The sequence below is a fragment of the Enhydra lutris genome, unplaced genomic scaffold (assembly GCF_002288905.1).
Source record: "Enhydra lutris kenyoni isolate GAN:26980312 unplaced genomic scaffold, ASM228890v2 scaffoldscaffold4, whole genome shotgun sequence".
Classification (NCBI taxonomy): domain Eukaryota; kingdom Metazoa; phylum Chordata; class Mammalia; order Carnivora; family Mustelidae; genus Enhydra; species Enhydra lutris.
The window spans coordinates 17572561-17595491 of NW_019154088.1; the positions used below are offsets into that span (position 1 = coordinate 17572561).

Genomic DNA, 22931 nt, shown 5'->3' on the forward strand with positions numbered 1-22931 from the left:
GAGAAATCTTGAATATTTGTTCATTAAAAATAATAATAATAAACTCATTTCTTATTAAAACAAATAGTATCTTTATAGAAAAGCTAGCTATTTTTAAAAATTTTTGATTTAAATCCCAGTTAGTTAACCTAAGGTAGTATTAGTGTCAGGTACACGATAGAGCGATTCAACACTTCAATACATCACCTGGTGCTCATCACAAATGACATCCTTAATCCCCATCCTATTTCACCCATCCCTCCACCCACCTCCCCTCTGGTAACCATCAGTTTTTCTCTATAATTAAGAGTCTGTTTCCTGGTTTGCTTCTCTCCTTTTTTATCCCCTTTGTTTGTTTGTTTTGTTTCTTAAATTCCTCATATGAGTGAAATCATATTGTATTTGTCTTTCTCTGACTGACTTATTTCACTTAGTATTATACTCTCTATTTCCATCCATGTAATTGCAAAGGGCAAGATTTCATTCTTTTTAATAGCTGAGTAATATTCCATTGTGTGTGTATGTGCATATATCACATCTTATTTTTTTCTTGGGAAAAAAAAAACTATTTTCAAGAAAAGTTTTGAGAAGAATAACATTATTTCACATTTTAAAAATCTCTTTAACATCTGCCTTAGTAGAAGACAGCATTCCAATATTTACTTCTGCATTTGTTTTATTGTGGTACATTTTTAAAGAATATATTTGTATATTGATGTATATGAAGAAAATCTGGTATCACACATATAATTGGAAAAATGAGTATTTGAGTTGCCTTCTCATAATTGTGAATATTCTTTGATAGTACACCAAAACTTGACAGGTTGTAACTTCTTAATGGTGGGTTGCAATGTGGAATCTAAAATCACATTTTAAAAATCCATGTATTATTTTTAAAAATACAATGTACTGATCATTTGAAAAATACTGGTTCTGTGAGTTATGCAGATCTTCTAAATGTTAACACATTTCTTTATATGATATCAAAAAATAACATTTATTAATATCACCACTGACTTATTAGGCAGTCTTTAAGTATTGAAAAACTGTCAATATTGTAGTGATAGAAGTACATTCTCCAAAATTTTTCTTTGATACTCAAATTTCTTTGTTTTTGTTTTTTTTTAATTTCTTTTCAGTGTTCCAGAATTCATTGTTTATGCACGATACCCAATGCTCCATGCAATACATGCCCTCCTTAATACCCACCTTATTATTGGTCACAGCAAAAGCATTCTATACATAAGGATTACTACACTACTCTTTATTTCAAAATGTGTGGCTCCCCTTTCCATAGTACAGAATTGTCACTATGTAGCCCCTTCCCAGCCACAGCTTTTATTTTCTAGCCCTTCTTATAGCTAAATACAGCTATGGCTTGTCCTCACTAATGGCATCTGATTGAAAGTGATGTGGGTAACTTCTGAGCCAAGACTTTTTAAAAGTGAGGTATAATTGACATCAGGTATTAATTTCAAGTGTACAATATAATGATTTGTTATATGTATATACTGCAAGATGATCACCACAGTAAGTCAGTTAATGTCCATGACCATATATTGTTGCCAAATTTTTTTCTTGCAATGAGAATTTTCAAGATCCACTCTCCAACCTACTTTCAAATATGTAATACAGTATTATAAACTAACTCACTATGCTACACTTTATAGTCCCATGAGGTATTCATTTTATAACTGGAAATTTAAAACTCTAGCCAAGACTTTTAATACTTCTCTTATATTTTCCTGGTGCAGATTAATTCTAATGGCTATCCAGTTCTATAGGCTGGTGACCCCAGAAGGCAGAAACAGCCTGGATCTCTGAAACACTATGTGGAGGAGAGGTACTCATTGATCACTAGCTAAAATAAAAACTCAGCAAGATACCTTTAAAGGCAGGCTAGGGGCCTAGAAAAATATAAAAGCCTCAAAATTCAAATAAACACATAGATCTCCTAGTAGTCACAATCTAAGTAGAAATTTAGAGAAAAAGCTATTTCGTAAAAACAAAACAAAACCAAACCCAAACTCCTCTTTATGGAATTCATGACTTTTCGAAATGGTACAATCGCCCTTTTAGTTTCCCTGCCAAAAACATTGGTGCATGGCAGACCTTTGCTTTCCCAGTGGAGGCTCAGTTACTTTCGAAAGATTAGAAATTCCAACCCTTTGTTGTCATTGCACTTCTGGTCTACTTTGGCCCCAGAATGTGGGTTTCTAATTCCCCCAAACCACTGCTATTTCTAGAGGAATCCATATACAAAGTTTGGAAATAAGTGAAATTTCCCCCCAGTCTTCTGCTCTTTTTCTGACCCTTCTAGTAATATATCTCCCTCCTTCCTTCTCATGTATTAAAATTTGATCCCAAGAAAGGATCTAAAAACTCATTCACATTAGTCATGAATGAAGGATTAAGGCTAATGGCCACTCTTATAAGTTGCAACTCTTATCCTATGATGACAATTTAAAGCCTTAATGTACTTCTAAGCTTGTAAAATTAAATGACTAAGAGGAAGCATGTGAGTTGGCTATGAGTTCAGACTCTAAGGTCAGAATTTCCTGGATATGAATTCATATTCCACTACTAACCAGTCATGTGACCTTGGGTAAGTTATTACTTAATTTCTTTTTTTTTTCCCCAAGATTTTATTTATTTATTTGACAGGCAGAGATCACAAGCAGGCAAAGAGGCAGGCAGAGAGAAAGGGGGAAGCAGGCTCCCTGCTGAGCAGAGAGCCCGATGCAGGGCTCGATCCCAGGACCCTGAGATCATGACCTGAGCTGAAGGCAGAGGCTTAACCCACTGAGCCACCCAGGCGCCCTATTACTTAATTTCTTATGCTTCAGTTTTCTTACTTTATAAGGGATAATAAAAGTGAACTGCTACATAAGAATATTACTAATAAGGCTCTACAGAAAAAGTTAACAGACATTATGAAGTACATACTTCAAATTGAAGATTTATATGTATAAGATAAATTATTAAATTTTAATTTTGAGCACTATATGAAAGGAAACACCCATAAACTCCAAATCTGCTCTCCCAAACTTAGAAGATCTCATCCAGAAATAGAAAAATCTACTCATGTTTTAGAATCAAATATAAAAAGTATTTTTCAAATATTTAGGGGTAAGTAAAATATATGATACATTTTATCAAGATTTCCTGTTATTAAAATTAAGTGTGTTTGAATCAAATATAACATTTATGTTTATTTCAGGTGAAAATGGTCATTAAAATACAGTTTAAAAACTCAAGCATTGTAATTCACCACCCAGAATCTTCTTCATATTAGATTGCAGTACATGGATACTGAAATAATAACTTCTGAAAAACCAAGGATTATCATGAAGCAACATATAAATAAGGGATGTTTGGAATAAACATCATTGAAATAAAAGCTCACAAACAGTATTTCCTAGAAAAAGAGAAAAAAACCTTCTTGACTGTCTATCGAGCAACTTGACTATGTTTTCTTTATGGTCAAAAAAATTGGCTAATACTTATTATTTTAAATTATTGAATGTTGATTATTGTTAATTTTTTGAAATGCAAAATGGTTTCATGTATTTTGTTTATGTAAAGAACATAAAAACAATATTACATATTATAGACAGAGTGGATGCCCACAAATTTCAGTATAGTCATTACCTTTGGAAAGGGGGAGCTAGATTTAGAAATGATACCAAAAAAAAACACCCTGTAAATAAAAGGCTTATAAGGCAAATATGGAAAAATACAAATATTTATTACATGTGGGAAATGTTCTTTACTGTTCTGCATGCTTACCTAAAATACAGTAATAAAAACACATCTATGAGGAGACTTCTACATAAGATGGTGAGATAAACACAGCTACTTTAGTCTATCTCCCAATGCTCAGTTAACTTACTATGAAACATAAATAGGAAAATCTGCATCAGCACCAGAACACAGTTTTATAAACTGGTATTATATCTGAAGCCTATGAAATAAAACCAAATTTGTAGAAGTCTTTGAAAACACTTTATCACATGAAGGGAAAGTACATGGGAGGAGATCTTGAAAGATCCACATCTCCATTGGCAGAAGCTTAAGATGTTTTCCAAAGAAAACATTCAGATGGCTTACAAATATAGGAAAAGATGCTCACCATCATTTATCATCAGGGAAATAAAAATCAAATCCATGATGAGAAACCACCTCATACCTGTCAGAATGGCTAAAATTAATAACACAAAAACAATAGGTGTTGGTGAGGATGAGGACACTGTTGGTAGGAATACAAACTGGTGCACCCACTCTGGAGAACAGTATGGAGGTTCCCCAAAAGGTTAAATATAGAAATACCCTATGATCCAGCAGTTACATTACTAGGTATATATCCAAAGGAGACAATAATACAAACTGAAGATTCAAAGGGGTATATATACCCTGATGTTTATAGCACCATTATCAATAATAGCCAAACTATGGAGAGAGCGCAAATGTCCATCAACCGATGAGTGGATAAAGAAGATGTGAAAAAAAAATATATATGTACATAAAATGGAATGTTACTCAGCTATCAAAAAGAATGAAATCTTGTCATTTGCAATGATGTCAACGGAGGTAGAGTATATTATGCTAAGTGAAATAAGTCAGTTAGAGAAAGACAAATACCATATGATCTCATATATATGTGGAATTTAAGAAAGAAAACAGATTATATATGGGAAGGGGGAAAAAAAGAGAGGAAAACAAACCATAAGAGACTCTTAATGATAGAGAACAAACAAGATTGACAGAGAGAGGTGGGTGGGGGATGGGCTAGATGGGTGATGGGTATTAAAGGGGACACTTATTGCGACGAGCACTGGGTGTTTTATGTAAATGATGAATCACTGAATTCTAGTCCAGAAACTGATATTGCTCTATATGTTAACTAACTAAAATTTAAATAAATTTAAAAATGGGGAAAAAAAAATAAAAGCACAAGTTGCACTGAAATGAGACATTCAACTGGGAAACCAATGAGAGGCTTTACTCAAAGTCATTTTACCTCTGCAGGCCAGAGCACCTGCTAGCCTGGTAATCACCTGAAAAGGGTAAGACATGATATACAAAATTGTGGTCTTTCCTAGGGACTTGACTTTGTTGTTCAGCTTAACTTCCAGGGCTCTTTCAGTTTTAACTCTGTAATAGATATTTGTTCTTGGTTTACACAACATTTACCAAGTGAACAAACTTCAGTGGCCTTTTTCTTATTTTTTTTCATTGATCCCTATAACAATTCAGTTTTTATGCCGCAGCAGTTCATCAGTTATAGTATACCATGTGAAAACCTTTCTCTAGAGATTTTATTTCCTCAGTGTTAGGAGGATACTCTCCAATGATAGAATGAAATTTTTTAAATGTCTGAAACAGAGGTACTCTCCCTCCCTCATCAGTCTCGCCATGTCAGTTTCTGTCTCACTTGAAATATTTGGCTAAGACCTTTACTAGGTCTCAATGGAGCTTAGGGAAATGCAAGAATTATAATTAAATTATCACTAGGAAAAATCTAGGAAGATTGTCATTAATATCAAGACACATTCCAGTGACATTCTCCAATTTTAAAGACAATTTAAAAAATCTTGGAAACAACTAAACAGAAAAGTAAAAAAAAAAAAAAATCCATGAATTAACCATAAAGAAAAAATAAAATAGTTGTCTTTAGACTTCTCTGCTAGACTAATTAAGAGAAGATAATGAAGCAACATACAGTCTTTAGGGAAAAAATGACTTAAAATTTGATATTTAAATTGTAAAATAAAGTTAATATTTAAGTAAAATGTTTATCTTATATCAATCTGACTTTCCCAAAGAAAAAAGTTATAAATTCTTGAAAATATTTTTAAAAAACACAACAATTTGGGGATACCAGAGAATGACTAAGAGTAGATAGAAATTGAAGGGGAGCTGAGTCTTATAAGAGGGAAAATCTAGTGCATACAATTTGTGTTCAGGCAGTAGTAGCTTTTTGGCTGATGGTACTAGTTAGTCATCATAGTATGTAAATGGATGGAATTCAAATATAAAGTGGAAATATTATTGGTTTAATGAGTCAGAGAATGGTATTTGGGACTGCCAGAGTGCTGAAAAATGACTTCTAGAAATCCTGGAAATAAAGGGGTTGCAGAAGGGGAAACCCAGAATCTAAATATTATAAGCTCTCTCCAAACCCTTGGGTGATGTCTGAATTACTCAGGGTAGAAAGAGGGAACTTTAGAGCGATGGGTAGAAAGGAATAGCTGGATGGCTAAAAGTCCTAAGTAGAGATTTAAGTGGCTGACCATCACAGAACACAAAGCATTTGGACTTTGAATACAGCCAAAGTAACTTACTTGAACAAAATTAAGATTGTTTAGTGGAGGTTAACAGAATGCAGAATATCCTCAAAGTTTCATTTAAAATCCCAAGATTACATAAAAAGTTACTAGACATGAAAAGAGACAAGAAACTGTGATTCAGTCAAGAAAAAGATGGGCATAGAAGACAATCTCATACTTATCCAAATATTGGTATTACCAGCCAAGAGCTTAAAAGCACTTACTTTAAATATGTTTGAGGACTTAAAAGAAAATGTGGTCATAATGAAGAGAAACTCAGAAGAGAAACAGAAACTACTAAAAAATGGACTAGGGGTGCCTGGGTGGCTCAGTAGGTTAGGGCCTCTGCCTTTGGCTCGGGTCATGGTCCCAGGGTCCTGGGATCGACCCCCGCATCGGGCTCTCTGCTGGGCAGGGAGCCTGCTTCCTCCCCTCTCTCTGCCTGCCTCTCTGCCTACTTCTGATCTCTGTTTGCCAAATAGATAAAATAAAATCTTTAAAAAAATAAAAAAATAAAAAATGGACTAAATAGGAATCCTTAACTGAAAAGTACAATATATGAAATTAAATATTCATTTATTGGGATTAAGAGTAGATCATAGAGCATACAAGAGTCAGTGAACTTAAAATGAAATAAATGGAAATACAAAATCTATAAAACTTAGAAAGAAAAGGTTGAAAAAAAAAATGACACAGTCCTAGTGAACTGTGGACATTAAGTAATATAATATGTGGTAAACTGGAATCCCAGAGAAGAGAAATAGAACAGAATTTACTTGAAAAATAATGGCAAAAAACTTTCCCAAATTTGGTGAGAAACATCAATCACAATTTTAAGAAAATTAATGAGGCCAAGTAGGATGAAGACAAAGAACAGTATGTCAGCACATCATGGACAAATTTCTGAACACTAAGAACAAAAAGAAAAATCTTAACAGTAGATAGAAGAAAAAATGCATACTGAATGGAGTAGGAATCAACAAACTACACCCTGCAGGTCCAATCCAGTCCATGGCCTATTTTTCATATCACTTGGAACCTAAAGAAGGGTTTTAAAGAGTTGTAAAGAAAAATACCTGATATGTTTCTAACAAAACCTAAAATATTGACTTCTTTGGCCCTTGACAGGAGAAGTTTCTGACCCTAGACATGGTGAAATAATAGTAAGAATAATGTCTGACTTTTCACTAGAAATAATAGAAACCAGAACACAACAGAACAATATGTTGCTAAAAGGCAAAAGAAAAACGAATCCAGAACTCTATACCCAGCAAAAATATCCTTCAGAAATAGAGGCAAAATGAACACTGTTTTTAAATAAGTAAAGAAGGAAATTCATTGCTAGAAGAATTGAACTATGAGAACTGCCAAAAGGCACTTGCTCAGGCTGAAGGGAAATAACACAAGGAACTCAAATTTATAGCAAGGAATGAAGTGCCAGGAAGAATCAATATAGAAGACTATTTTAAGTCTTCTCTTAATCTTTTAAAAATATATATAATTGCTTCCACTTCTAGTTATTATGGAGTAATAAGGCCCAAGTTTACTCTTCTTTCTTAAACACATAAAAATTTGGACAAAATATATGAAAAAGTGGTTTTTGTGTGCTAGACAATAGGCAGCACAGGTCAGTAATCCCCAAGAAAAGAGAAACACATGGAGGAGTGGGAATCCAAACAGAATCCACTAGTTTCACTGAGTTGAGAAAGTAAAATTTAGCATTCAGGAAGGTGTTGGCAAGCTACAGTTCGTAGGTCAGCATAATAAGGAGACAGATGCACACAAGAGAGCATTCTAAAGATCCTCAGAGGGTTATTCTTGAATCTTTGCCTGAAGTTGGTAAAGAGCCACCCACAGGGAGGAGCAGGCAGAACACTGCTTGAGGCTCACACAAAGCTCGTATTCTAGCCAGTCGGACAGAAAACCTTCTATACAGAGCAAGGGGTAAAATACTGAGAAGGGTATTGCCTCATTAGGCGAAACAAGTTAGGCCTAAACAAAAGACGTTGCTGGTTCTACCAAATGAAACTTGAAAGGAAAGCTCAAATGGATCAAAGTATTTCTAAGTAACTGGATTGCATCCCAGAAAAAAACCTCAAAAATATTTAAAGGAATAAAATAAAAAATCACACAAAACAACCAAGTTCATTTAAGAAGTAACTGACAACTGAATAGCCCTACACCTATTAGAGAAACTGAATTTATTGTTGAGAACTTTCCCACAGAAAAAATTCTAGGCCTTCCTTGATGGCTTCATTAGTGAATTGTTCCATATATGGGAAGAAAAATAAATACCAATTTTACACCATCTCTTTTTAAAAAGAGAAGAGTATGGAACATAAGGCTTATTACTAAAATGAGACAGGATAATACAAGAAAATAAAACAAAACTTTATCAAATTAAATCCAGTGTTACATGAATAAGTTAAAACACAATAGCCAAATGGGTTTTATACCAGAGATGCAGCGTTGGGTTAACATTCGATAATCAATCCCTGTAATTCACTATATTATAAGACTGAAACAAACAAAAAAGTTCATCCCAATAGATGCTAAAAAGCATTTGTTAAGATCCTACATCTATCCATGCATTAAAAAAAAATTCTCAGCAAGCCAAGAAGAGAATGAAACTACCTCAACCTGACAAAAGGCATGTATTTGGCAGACCAAATCTATTTAAAGGCAGATAATGTAACATTTCCCCTCTAAGGTCAGGGATGAGGCAAGGATGTTCATGCTCACTGTTTTTAGTTAACATTTTCTTAGAGGTCCTAGTCATAGGCATGTAAAATAGACAAGGCATATAGATGGGAAATGAAAAAGTAAAATGCTCTTTAATATCAGATGACATGATTTTACATGCAGAAAATCCTAGGAAATCTATAAAAAGGCTATTAGGACTGATGAGACTGTAGGATAGAGATCAATATAAAAATATAACAGGCAAATGGGAGGATGTAATTAAGCACATAACACTTTTATAATGTAAAACTATAATGTGAAGCAATGTGAAGCAATATTCAAACTATTATAACATCAATCTACAAATCAAGTGTTATTTTAAGACCCTCCAAAGAATTAATCATAAGGAAATTATGATAAATTCATAACGTAATATACTTTATTTGGCTATTTCATCTCACAGTTAACAATAAACTTACTTACCAGCCGTTATACGTGTCTGACTCTTCTTAATCCTGTCCTTTACAGATGTTGAAGGTGCTTTCTTAGTACCATGAATGGTTGTTGTGGTGAGCTCTTTTAGATTCCAGTGAGTCCAAAATCCTTTTTGAGGTTTTAAACCTGTTAATATAAAATGTAATTTAGTCTGGAAATTAGCATTTGAAAATATCTTTTAATTTCTCAAAGCATTTTTGAGTATTACATGTTTCAGCCTTACAATAATCCTGTGGAAATTGTCAGTCTCAAGTTTCATATGAGAGAAATTCTATAAGAAATATTAATGTCTTATTATGTAAAATAGTAGAAAAGTAGAAAAGAGGTAAAACTTGATATCATCTTCTGACTCATAGATATAAGCTAAGTTCACTGATGGATATAAGAGGAAGTTAATTATTGTAAAAACTTGGAAAGGACCTAAATATCCAAAAAGACTGTATCTATACAATGGATTATGAAGTATCCACTAAAAATTATCTTGTAAATATTTGTTAACATAGAAAGGCATTTGTAATGTTTTTTTGAAGAACAATTTTTACCTATTGTGTATGTGTGGCTGTAGCTTAAGTGTTAACATGATTGCTTCCAAGTATAGGTGACTATCATTGTTATTCCTCATTTGTGTCTCCTAACATTTTAAAGTAATATTTATGAATCAATTGTAGGAACCAAAAAGTAACAAAAATAAATTAAATTATTTTATTTAAGTTCAATTTAGTTAAAAATACTTTATTATTAATTTCAGGGGTAGAATTTAGTGATTCACCAGTTGCATATAACACCCAGTTCTCATTACATCAAGTGCCCTCCTTAATGGCCATCACCCAATCACTTCTTCCTCACTCACCTCCCTTCCAGTAACCCTCAGTTTGTTTCATAGAGTGAAGAGACTCTCATGGTTTGCTTCCCTCTCTCATTTCATCTTATTTTATTTTTCCTTTCCTTCCCCTATATTCATCTGTTTTATTTCTTAAATTCCATATATGAGTGAAACCATATGGCATTTGTTTTTCGCCAACTGATTTATTTTGCTGAGCATAATACCCTTTAGTTCCATCACAACATTGCAAATGGCAAGATTTCATTCTTTATGATGGCTGAGTAATATTCCTATATATGTATATGCATATGCATACACACACACACACACACACACACACACACACACACACACACAGTATATACATCAGATAAAGATGTGGTATCCGGATACCACATCTTTATCCAATCTATATGTATACCACATCTTTATCTAATCATCTGTTGATGGACATCTGAGCTCTTTCCATATTTTGGCTATTGTGGACATTGCTGCTATAAACCTTGGGGTACATGTGCCCCTTTGAATCACTGTTTGTATCCTTTGGATAAATAACTAGTAGTGTGATTGCAGGTGGTAGAGTAGCTCTACTTTGAAATTTTTGAGGAATCTCCATACTGTTTTCCAGAGTGGCTGTACCAGTTTGCATTCCCACCAATAGTCTAAGAGGGTTCCCCTTTCTCTGCATCCTCACCAACATCTGTTGTTTCCTCAGTTGTTAATTTTAGCCACTCTGACCAGTATGAGGTGGCAGCTCAAATCAGTTTTTATTTGTATTTCTCTGATGATGAATGATGTTGAACATTTTCTCATGTATCTGTTGGCCATTTGGAAGGCATTCTTTATCTTTAGCCTTGATGATTTTTAATTTCTTATTCTAATGTCAATTTTTACAGTTTTATTGAAATATAATTGACAAAAAATGTTGGTAACTGTATTGATTTGATACACTTACATATATTGGAATGATCACTCCATAGACTTAGCTAACAGTTCCATCATGTCACATAATTGCCATTCTTTATTATGGTGGGAATATTTAAAATCTATTCTCTTAGTAAATTTTAGGTATATGATACAGTTTATCAACTACAATCAATATGCTATGTATTTTCTCCAGAACCTATTCATCTTATAACTGGAAGTTTGTATACTTTGATAAATATCTACCCATTTCCCCCATCCCCTGCAACCACCAAATTCTTTTCCGTTTCTATGACTTTGGCTTTTTTGGATGCAATATATAAGCGATATCAGATAGTATTTGTATGTTTCTGTTTGATTTGTTTTACTTAGCATAATGCATTCAAGGTTCATCCATATGGTTGCAAATGGCAAAATTTCCTTCTCTCCTATGGCCAAACAATATTCTATTGTCTGTATAGATCCATCTTCTTTATCCATTCATCCATTGACAGACACCTAGATTGTTTCCATATCCTGGCTGTTGTGAATAAGGCTAAATGAACATGGGAGGACAGATATCTCTTTTGGTATGTTTTTATTTCTTTTGGATATATATCCAGAAATTGGATTGCTCAGTTACATGGTAGCTCTATTTAAAATTTTTAGGAACCTCTCTATTGTTTTCTTTTTTTTTTTCATACTCTGTTGACTTTTATTTTTGCCATTCCTTAAAATTAAAAAAAATTTTTAATTTTTAAAAATTAAAAAACAATTTTTAAAAATTTTTCATTTCTTTTCAGTGTAACAGTATTCATTGTTTTTGCACCACACCCAGTGCTCCATGCAATCCCTGCCCTCCCTAATACCTACCACCTGGTTCCCCCAACCTCCCACCCCCCGCCCCTTCAAAACACTCAGGTGGTTTTTCAGAGTCCATAGTCTCTCATGGTTCACCTCCCATTCCAATTTCCCTCAACTCCCTTCTCCTCTCCATCTCCCCTTGTCCTCCATGTTATTTGTTATGCTCCACAAATAAATGAAACCATATGATGATTGACTCTCTCTGCTTGACTTATTTCACTCAACATAATCTCTTCCAGTCCTGTCCATGTTGATACAAAAGTTGGGTATTCATCCTTTCTGATGGAGACATACTACTCCATAGTGTATATGGACCATATCTTCCTTATCCATTCGTCTGTTGAAGGGCATCTTGGTTCTTTCCACTGTTTGGCGACCGTGGCCATTGCTGCTATAAACATGGGGGTACAGATGGCCCTTCTTTTCACTACATCTGTATCTTTGGGGTAAATACCCAGGAGTGCAATTGCAGGATCATAGGGAAGCTCTATTTTTAATTTCTTGAGGAATCTCCACACTGTTCTCCAAAGTGGCTGCACCAACTTGCTTTCCCACCAACAGTGGAAGAGGTTTCCACTTTCTCCACATCCTCTCCAACACATGTTGTTTCCTGTCTTGCTAATTTTGGCCATTCTAACTGGTGTAAGGTTCTCTATTGTTTTCTGATAACAACACCAATTTACTTTCTTACCAACAGTGCACAAGGGTTCGCTATTCTTTATACCCTTGCCAAGACTTACTTCTTGTCTTTTTGGTATGAACCATTCTGATTGGTGTGAGATGAGATCTCATTGTGATTTTGATTTGCAGTTCCCTGATGATTAGTGACGTTTAGCATCTTTTCATGTGTCTGTTGGCTATCTGTATGTCTTCTTTGGAAAAGTGTCTGTACAGTTCCTCTATTCATTTTTAAATTGAATTTTTGTCTGTTTTTGTTTGTTTGCTAGTCAGTTGTATGAGTTCTTTATATATTTTGGATATTAACTTTTTATATCAGAATATGATTTGCAAATATATTCCATGAGTTGCCTTTTAATTTTGTTGATATTTTCCTTCACTATGAATAAGATTTTTAGTTTGATGCAGTCCCACTTAATTAATTTCTCCTTTTGTTGCTTGTGTTTCTGGTGTCATAGCCAAAAAAAATTATTTTTAAGATTAATATCAAGGATTTTTCCCCTATATTTTCTTATAGTTTGGCCATTCAGTTCTTATTTTTAAGTCTTTAATCTGGAGTTAATTTTTTGTGAGTGGTATTAAAAAGTCCAATTTCAGGGCACCGGGTGGCTCAGTGGGTTAAAGCCTCTGCCTTCGGCTTAGGTCACGATCTCAGGGTCCTGGGATCAAGCTTTGCATCAGGCTCTCTGCTCAGCAGGGAGACTGCTTCCTCCTCTCTCTCTGACTGCCTCTGCCTACTTGTTATCTCTGTCAAATAAATAAATAAAATCTTTAAAAATAAATAATAGTCCAATTTCATTCTTCTACACGTGGTTATCCAGTTTAACCATCACCATTTATGGAAGAGAGTATTAGTTGACTGTATTTGTGAGGGTTTATTTCTGGGCTCTGGATTCTATTCCATGGGTCTATGTCTATTTTTATGGAAGTACCATATCATTTTGATTACTGGAGCTTTGTAGTGTAATTTAAAATTAAGAAGTCTAATGCTTCCAGCTTTGATATTTCTCTGGATTTCTTTGGATATCCAGAGGTTCTTTTGTGATTCCATACAAATTTTAAGGTTGTTTTTTCTATTTCTGTGAAGAATGTCATTGGAATTTTGATAGGAAATATACTGAATCTATGGATGGGTTTGCATAGTATGGACATTTTAACAAAATCAATTCTTTCAATCCATGAACACAGGATACCTTCCATTTGTTTGTGTCTTCTTCAATTTCTTTCATCAAAATCTTGTAGTTTTCAGTGTATAGCTCTTTAATCTCCTTGACTGAATTTATTCCTAAGTACTTTATTGTTATTTATGCTATTGTGAATGGGATTTTTTTCTTTACTACTTCAGATATTTTGTTGTTAGTATAAAGAAATGCAACGGATTTTGTATAGTGATTTTGTACCCTGCAACATTGCTGAATTCACTGATTAGTTCTAACAGTTTTTTGGTGGAGTCTTGAGGTTTTTCTATACAAAGCCATAACTGAGATATTGAGTGTTCAGCTCCAGACCAATGCAATAAGTGAATATCAGAATAAAACAAATTGAATGAATTTTTTGGTTTCCCAATGGCTATAAAAGTCATGTTCACCCTATGTTATAGTCTATCAAGTGTATTATATAGCATTATGCCTAATTTAATATACACACTTTAATTTAAAAACTTTGGTTAAAAATGCTATTACCTAAGCTTTCAGTGAGTTGTAATCACTAATCACAGATCACCATGCCAAATGTAATAATGAGAAAGTCTGAAATTTTGTGAGAATTACCAAATTCTCATGGAGACATGAGGTAAGCAAAAGGGAAAATGGCACTGACAAGCTTGCTTAATGCAGGGTTACCATAAACCTTCAATTTGTTAAAAAAAAAATGCCACATCTGTGAAGCACAATAAAATGAGGTATGCCTGTAGAAGATTATATCATCTACAAAAAAGGAAATTTTTCTTCTATCTTTCCCTTTTGGATGCATTTTACTTAGGGTTTTTTTTTTTTTTTTCCCTCCTTTCCTGATTGCTTTGGCTAGAACTTCCAACACTCTGTTAAATAGGAATGGTAAGAATGGATACCTTTGTCTTGTTCCTCATCTTAGAGGAAAAGCTTTTCAGTCTTTCACCACTGAATATGTTAGCTATGGGCTTGTCATAGATGGACTTTATTATGTTGAGGTATGTTCCCTCTATACCCAATGTGTAGAGTGTTTTTGACATGAAAGGATTTGTAATTTCTCAAGTGCTTTTTTCTGCATCTGTTGAGATGATTATGTGGTTTTTCTCCCTCATTTTATTAATGTAGTGTATAACATTTGTTGATTTGCATATGTGGAATCATCCAGCATCTTAGAGATAAATCCTGCTTGATCCTGGTTTATGATCCTTTTAATGTGTTGTTGAATTTGGTTTCTAATATTTTATTGAGAATATTTGCATCTATATTCATTAGGGATATTGGTCTGTAGTTGTCTTGTAGTGTCCTTATCTGTCTTTAGTATCAGGGTAAAGTTGGCCTCATAAAATGAGTTTGGGAGTTCGGTTTTTTTGGAAGAGTTCGAAAAGGATTGACATTCTTATTTACATGTTTGGTATAATTCACCAATGGAACCATATGGTCCTAGGCTATAATTTCTTGGATGGTTTTTAAATACTGATTTATTCTCCTTACTATTATTGGTCTGTTACTATTTTTCTATTTCTTCATGATTAAGTCTGGAGGAATTTTATGTTTCTAGGAATTTATCCATTTCTTCTAGGTTGTCCAATTTTTTGGCATATAATAGTTCACATTGGTCTCTTTGGATCCTTTGTATTTCTGTGGTATCGGTTGTAATGTATTCTCTTTCACTTTTTATTTATTTGAATCCTTTTTCTTCTTCTAGCTAAACATTTGCCAATTTTACATTTCAAAAAAAAACAGCTGTTAGTTTCATTGATTTTTTTTCTATAGTCTTTCTGGTCTCTATTTCATTTACTTATGCTCTGATCTTTCTTATTTCCTTCCTTCTGCTAAGTTTGGGTTCAGTTTGTACTTCTTTTTCTAGTTCCTTGAGGTGTAAAGTTAGGCTGTATGTTTGAAGTCTTTTTTCTTAATGTAGGTAATTATTACTATAAACTTCCTCTTTAAGATGGGTTTGGCAGCATCCCATAGTTTTGGATATGTTGTATTTCCATTTTCATTTGTTTCAAGATATTTTTAAAATTTTCTTTTGATTGATTCTTTGACCCACTCATTGTTCTGGAGTGTGTTGTTTAATTTGTGCATATTTGTGATTTTCTAACTTACTTCTTGTTATTGGTTTCTATGTATTTTGATTGGATCATATGATTAGGGTAATTATAGTTAAGGATTTACTGATGTCATCTAATTGTTTTATGGCATCTTTGTGGCTGCTTTGTTCCCTTCTTTCTCTTTGCTCCCTTCCTTTGTGAATTGATGATTTTCCATAATGGCTTGCTTTGATTTCCCTCTCTTTATCTCTCATGAATTTGCTTAGGTTTTGCTTTGTGGTTACTGTGAGGGTTACATAAAACATATAAGTCTACTTTGTGCTTATAATTTAACTTTGACTGCATACCCAAACTACTCTTTTACTCCCCCTCTTTTATGTTTTTGGTGTCACTGTTTACATCCTTTCATATTGTATCTCCATGAAGAAATTATTATAGCTATCAATATTTTTAATATTTTTGTCGTTTAACTTTCATACTAGAATTAAGTGGTTAACATACTACCGTTCTACAGTATTAGAATATTCTGAATCTAACTACATGCTTACCTTTGCCAGTGTGTTTTATATTTTTATAAAATATTTTGTTATTAATTAGTGTCCTTTCATTTCAGCTTGAAGAACGCCTTTCAGTATTTCTTGTAAGGCAGTTCTGGTGAACTCCTTAGCTTTTGTTTGTTAGAGAAAATATCTCACCTTCACTTTTTTTTTTAATATCCCCTTTTATTTTACAAATTCTGTCATCTTTTCTTTTCTTTTTCATTTTATTTTATTTTATTTCTTTTCAGTGTTCCAGAATTCATTGTTTATGCACCACACCCAGTGCTCCATGCAATAAATGCCCTCCATAATACCCACCACTAGGCTCACCCAACCCCCCACCACCCTTCCCTCCAAAACCCTCAGTTTGTTTCTCAGAGTCCACAGTCTCTCATGGGTTATCTCCCGCTCCAATTTCCCCCAACTCACTTCTCCTCTCTATCTCCCAGTGTCCTCCATGTTATTCCTTACGCTCCACAAGTAAGTGAAACCATGTGATAGTTGACTCTTTCTGCCTGACTTCTTTCACTCAGCATAATCTCCTCCGGTCCTGTCCATGTTGATACAAAAGTTGGGTATTCATCCTTTCTGATGGAGGCATGATACTCCATTGTATATATGGACCATATCTTCTTTATCCATTCGTCCGTTGAAGGGCAACTTGGTTCTCTCCACAGTTTGGCAACTCTGGCCATTGCTGCTATGAACATTGGAGTACAGGTGGCCCTTCTTTTCACTACATCTGTGTCTTTGGGGTAAATACCCAGGAGTGCAATTGCAGGATCATAGGGAAGCTCTATTTTTAATTTCTTAAGGAATCACCATACTGTTTTCCAAAGTGGCTGCACCAACTTGCATTCCCACCAACAGCATAAGAGGGTTCCCCTTTCTCCACATCCTTTCCAACACTTATTGTTTACTCTCTTGTTAATTTTTGCCATTCTAAATGGTGTAAGGTGCTATCTCAATGTGGTTTTGATTTGAATCTCCCTGATGGCTAACGATGATGAACATTTTTTCATGTGTCTGTTAGCCATTTGTATGTCTTCTTTGGACAAGGTTCTGTTCATGTCTTCTGCCCATTTTTTGAAGTGATTATCTGTTTTGTGTGTGTTGAGTTTGAGGAGTTCTTTATAGATCTTGGATATCAGCCCTTTGTCTGTAGTATCATTTGTGAATATCTTCTCCCAATCCGTGGGTTGCCTCTTTGTTTTGTTGACTATTTCCTTTGCTGTGCAGAAGGTTTTGATCTTGATGAAGTCCCAAAAGTTCATTTTCGCTTTTGTTTCCTTTGTCTTTGGAGACATATCATGAAAGAAGTTTCTATGGCTGATGTTGAAGAGGTTACTGCCTATGTCCTCCTCTAGGATTCTGATGGATTCCTGCCTCACGTTGAGGTCTTTTATCCATTTTGAGTTTATCTTTGTGTATGGTGTAAGAGAATAGTCGACTTTCATTCTTCTACACATAGCTGTCCAATTTTCCCAGCACCATTTATTGGAAAAACTGTCTTTTTTCCACTGTATATTTTTTCCTGCTTTGTCAAAGGTTATTTGACCACAGACTTGAGGGTCCATATCTGGGCTCTCTACTCTGTTCCACTGGTCTATGTGTTTGTTTTTGTGCTGATACCATGCTGTCTTGGTGATCACAGCTTTGTAGTAAAGCTTGAAATCAGGCAACGTGATGCCCTGGTTTTGTTTTTCTTTTTTAACATTTCCTTAGCAATTTGGGATCTCTTCTGGTTCCATACAAATTTTAAGATTGTTTGTTCCAGCTCTTTGAAAAATACCAGTGGAATTTTGATTGGGATGGCATTGAAAATATATAGATTTCTCTAGGCAGTATAGACATTTTAACAATGTTTATTCTTCCAATCCATGAGCATGGAATGGTCCTTCATCTTTTTGTGTCTTCTTCAATTTCTTTCATGAATGTTCTATAGTTCCTCGAGTACAGATCCTTAACCTCTTTGGTTAGGTTTATTCCCAGGTAGCTTATGGTTCTTGGTGCTATAATGGGACCGATTCTCTCATTTCCCTCTCAATGTTTTCATTGTTAGTGTATAAGAAAGCAACTGATTTCTGTACATTGATTTTGTATCCTGCCACATTACTGAATTGCTGTATGAGTTCTGGTAGTTTGGGCGTGGAGTCTTCACCTTCACTTTTGGTGGACACATTTGCTTGTTAAAGTATTTTTGTTGTTTTTTTTTTCTTTTTAGTTTTTTTGTTTTTGTTTTTGTTTTTTATTTCTTATCTGAAGCTGATGAGCCATTGCTAGCTTTGAAGATGGAAGAGGGCGATGGAATTAAAGGCTGTATACAGCTTCTAAAGGCTTCAAAAAAATTTCTTCCACAAAACCTGTAGAAGAAACACAGCTCTGCTAAATCTTGATTTTAGCCTAGTGAGACTCATTTTGGATTTCTGACTTCCAGGAGTGTAAGATAATACAGTGTGTTGTTTTAAACTGCTAAGTGCTAATTTTGTTACAGCAGCAAGAGGAAACTAATAGAGTCTCTAGTGATCTGTTTTCTTACTGTGTATAAGAAATTCTGGTAATAAAAATTTTGTTGGTGAAAAAATGAAACAAAAATGAAAGCCAACTGATAATGTAAGTAATGGAACTGAGTATGTAATGTACAGACAGATAAAGCCAATGAGTAATTACCTAATAGAGATAATTACTTTATCACCTAATAGTGATTACTTTATCCTGAAAAAGAAATTTTTGATACATTAAGGAGGAGAATGCTGAATTTGGCATTTTAGATCTACAATATAAACCTTTCCTCAAAGAAAGAAACAAGAGAACAAGAAATAAGAAAAACATGTCTTATAAAATTCTTTCAACAAGTGCTCTAGCCAGTGCAAAATAGTCACAAGTAAGAGATAAAATGTAGTAAAAGTCAAAAAGGTCATTTATGGGGATAGATTCAGGAAACATTTGACTCTTGATGGATATGCAATATGAGAAAAAGCATGGGAAAGAAATCTGTAAAAACATATTCATGATTAAAAAAAAATCATAGCGACTCTCGTGTAGCCTTAGTTTTCAACTTAACTTTTTATCAATGCATACCAAGAGAGCCTGATGCGGGGCTTGATCCCAGGACCAGGACCATGACCTGAGCTGAAGGCAGAGGCTTCAACCCACTGAGACACTCAGGTGCCCCTTGAATTTCAGTTAGTTAACATACAGTGTAATATTAGTTTCAGGTGTATAATATAGTGATCCAACAATTCTACACATATAAATTTTTAAAAAAATATATAGGCATCAATATGGCATGTTTTATAAGGCAGAGAATTACCAATTTTTTTTAGCTGGAGTAAACAAGATACTGTATACAAAAAGTTTTAGTTATCAAAATAATGATCAATATGTAAATGATTTACTCATACCTGACAACCAAAGAAAAATGTTATTCCCTAGTTCTTCTTTAAATTCATTATTAAAAAGATTACTGGATTCTGGAAATGCTTCCTGGAATGTTGCATAGATGGCCTGTGACAAACAATCAGGATACACCTACCCAAAATAAAGTCATATTAGAATAATTTTATATTTTATGTAGTATATGTAAACTACCAAAGAAATGATTATTAAGTTTGTGAAATATACATGTCCCTTTTTTCTCATAGCTTGTGTTTGGCCACTTATAACTTCTTTGTACCTCTAATTGAGGGACATGAACAAAGAAGAGTTGGGAATAAAGTCAGTTTAGCTATTTGTTGGCATTTTAGAAAATTTAATTTGGATAAAAAGATGAAGTTAACAGTTAAGATAAAGTTTGATGATTCTATTTTAAGTTTTATTATTTATTTCATTTAGAAAATTTAATTTGGGTAAAGGATGAAGTTAACAAGATTAGGCTTGATGGTTATATTTTAAGATAAAGTTTCATGATTATTTATTTCATTTAACCTCGGTATTGTTATGCTCTTTTAGAAAGTGACACATATAGGTTATTATAATAAAAAATATATTTATGCATTTTTTAACTAAACTATAATTGGCATATAACTCTGTAAGTTTAAGGTATACAACATGTTGATACATGTTACATATTGCAATACAATTACCACCATAGCATTAACTAACACCTCTATCACCTCACATAATTATCATTCTGTGTGTGTGTGTGATAAGAGTAGCAAGCATATATTTAAACAACTGAAGTCTGTTTAGGTGAGTTAATATATTGCAATTATTAGTGTATTATTTACATATGAAAACTATGATCAGATATCAACAAATATATGGTTCTACCATTATTCTATTAGACATAAAATCCCTAAACTACTAAATTCCTCTTAGGAAGAGACTAAATATAAAAGTTACATTTTTATATTAAATTTTTAAAAATTCTTATTTATTATTCTGGTACTTGGCAACCAAATAAATACCTAAAAACACATTTAGTCCTTAATATTAAATGTAAAATTTTGTAATCTCAGTGTCCCTTAGAGGTCACTGTCTTGTGTAAATGTTCATTTATACAGCAAAAGGGCTTCACAGATTTCATTAAGTTAAAGATCTTAATATGGGAAGATTATATTGGATTATCCAGTGGGCCTTCATGGCAATCACAAGTGTCCTTATAAGAGGAGGGCTATGGAAATTTTTACTACTGAAGAGAAGAAGGCAATGAGATGGCAGAAAAAGAAATTAGAGCAATACAACCAGAATCCAAAGAGTGCTGTCAGCCACCAGAAGCTAGAAGAGATTAAGAAATGGAGGGCCTCTTAAAGAAAGTGGCCCTGTTGATACCTTGATTTTAGCCCCCAAGGACTCATTTTGGACTTGTGGCCTCTATAGCACTAAAACAATGAATTTTTCTTGTCTTGAAAGTCACTAAATTTGTGATAATTTGTTATAGCAACAACAAGAAACTAAAACTCATCTACTCCAAGTGGTAAGTGATAATATTTGCTGGTAAGTGATAATATTCTTTGAATAACTCCATGATTTTATTTATTTTTTTTTTTTTGTGGTAGTGGTGGCAGGGGGGAAATGCTTTAACATATTTGTGTTTTTAATTTTATTGAAATGAATCATGCCAGAAATAATCACATATTTTGGTATAAAAATCATAGTGACATTCATTTAAAATTAAAAGGTTGAACAAGATGAATAAGGGGAACTTCTTAAAGTTTTCTGTGAATATCTCATCTTCACGATTAAGGACCAAGTATCAAATTGTGTTGGGAAAACTTCTGAAGGTCTATCATTGTATGACACTGGAAGAAAGAGAATTAAAAGTCATACTAAATCTGTTTAGATTCAGCTAATTTGTACTGAATAGTGGGACATGACAATGACTTTTTGATTCTTAAAAATTAATAAATTCCTCTTTGTTAGGTAAGGTAAATCAGATGAACAAGCAGTAACAAAATCCTGACTTATTTGAATGAGTGAAAAATAATGGAAATTGGTCAAAAGGAGATAAGACTTTATTTCTACTAAAACAGCTCTGGAGGAGATAGATGTATAGGCAGATGTCTTCATTCTCAAGCACAGACACAGAAAGGGAGTATTAAAAAAAGACTGAACCCAAGCCAAGCGGTCAAATCACCTATATGTACATTTTATTTGTTCTGAAAGAGGTTTTGAATCTTGATTAAATAACTTATTTCCCCTCAGAAAAAGCCACAAAAAAATAGGGATACAGAAAAAAACCAAGTCATGATTTGAGAAAAGTTATAAATATAACATCTATCAAAAGGTATATCCATCCCAGGAGAGAACATTTGGATAAAAAGATATGCAGTGGGGTGCCTGGGTGGCTCAGTGGGTTAAGCCTCTGCCTTCGGCTCGGGTCATGATCTCAGGGTCCTGGGATCGAGCCCCACATCAGGCTTTCTGCTCAGTGGAGAGCCTGCTTCCCCCCTCTCTCTCCGCCTGCCTCTCTGCCTCCTTGTGATCTCTGTCTGTCAAATAAATAAATAAAATCTTAAAAAAAAAAAAGATATGCAGTGGTGCCAGTACTTTCTTTGCCCCTTTAAATAGGCCTGTTATCCCTTTCTCAAGAGCATTATGTTAAAGTACGCTTGATTTCATCAAACCATGTAGGTAGACTAGGCTCACCTACCACAAAAGGACAGAAAAGTGAAAGATCATGGATAGGAGAAGTATTTGTTTTTGTCATTTTTAGACAATTGCCCCAAATCCTAACCATTAACTAAGTTTTACATGGAAATAAAAAAATATTTTAATATTAGCAGAGAAAATCCAAGTCCATCTTTCAGAACACCACTGTTCTATAAAATGACAATTCATGAATCACAGTCATTATCAACCTCTTCTAGCCATGGAACTGAGAGACCAAATGTGTTGCCCAAGATCACCCAGGTAATTAGCAGATTCTGGACATTAGACCAAGTCTCCTTATTCCCCGTCCACTACTGGTTTCC

The 22931-nt window shown here is 33.9% G+C and overlaps 1 protein-coding gene across 1 annotated transcript in view; it reads right to left on the reverse strand.

The window, feature by feature from the left end:
* Nucleotides 1-22931, reverse strand: part of LOC111159976 (family with sequence similarity 227 member B) — a 187137-nt gene that overhangs the window by 131845 nt on the left and 32361 nt on the right. The window contains exons 9-10 of the mRNA XM_022522703.1: nt 19920-20046; nt 9474-9611 (exon numbers count right to left, since the gene is read on the reverse strand). Of these exons, the coding sequence (XP_022378411.1) occupies nt 9474-9611; nt 19920-20046 (265 nt within the window). The remainder of the gene's footprint in view (nt 1-9473; nt 9612-19919; nt 20047-22931) is intronic.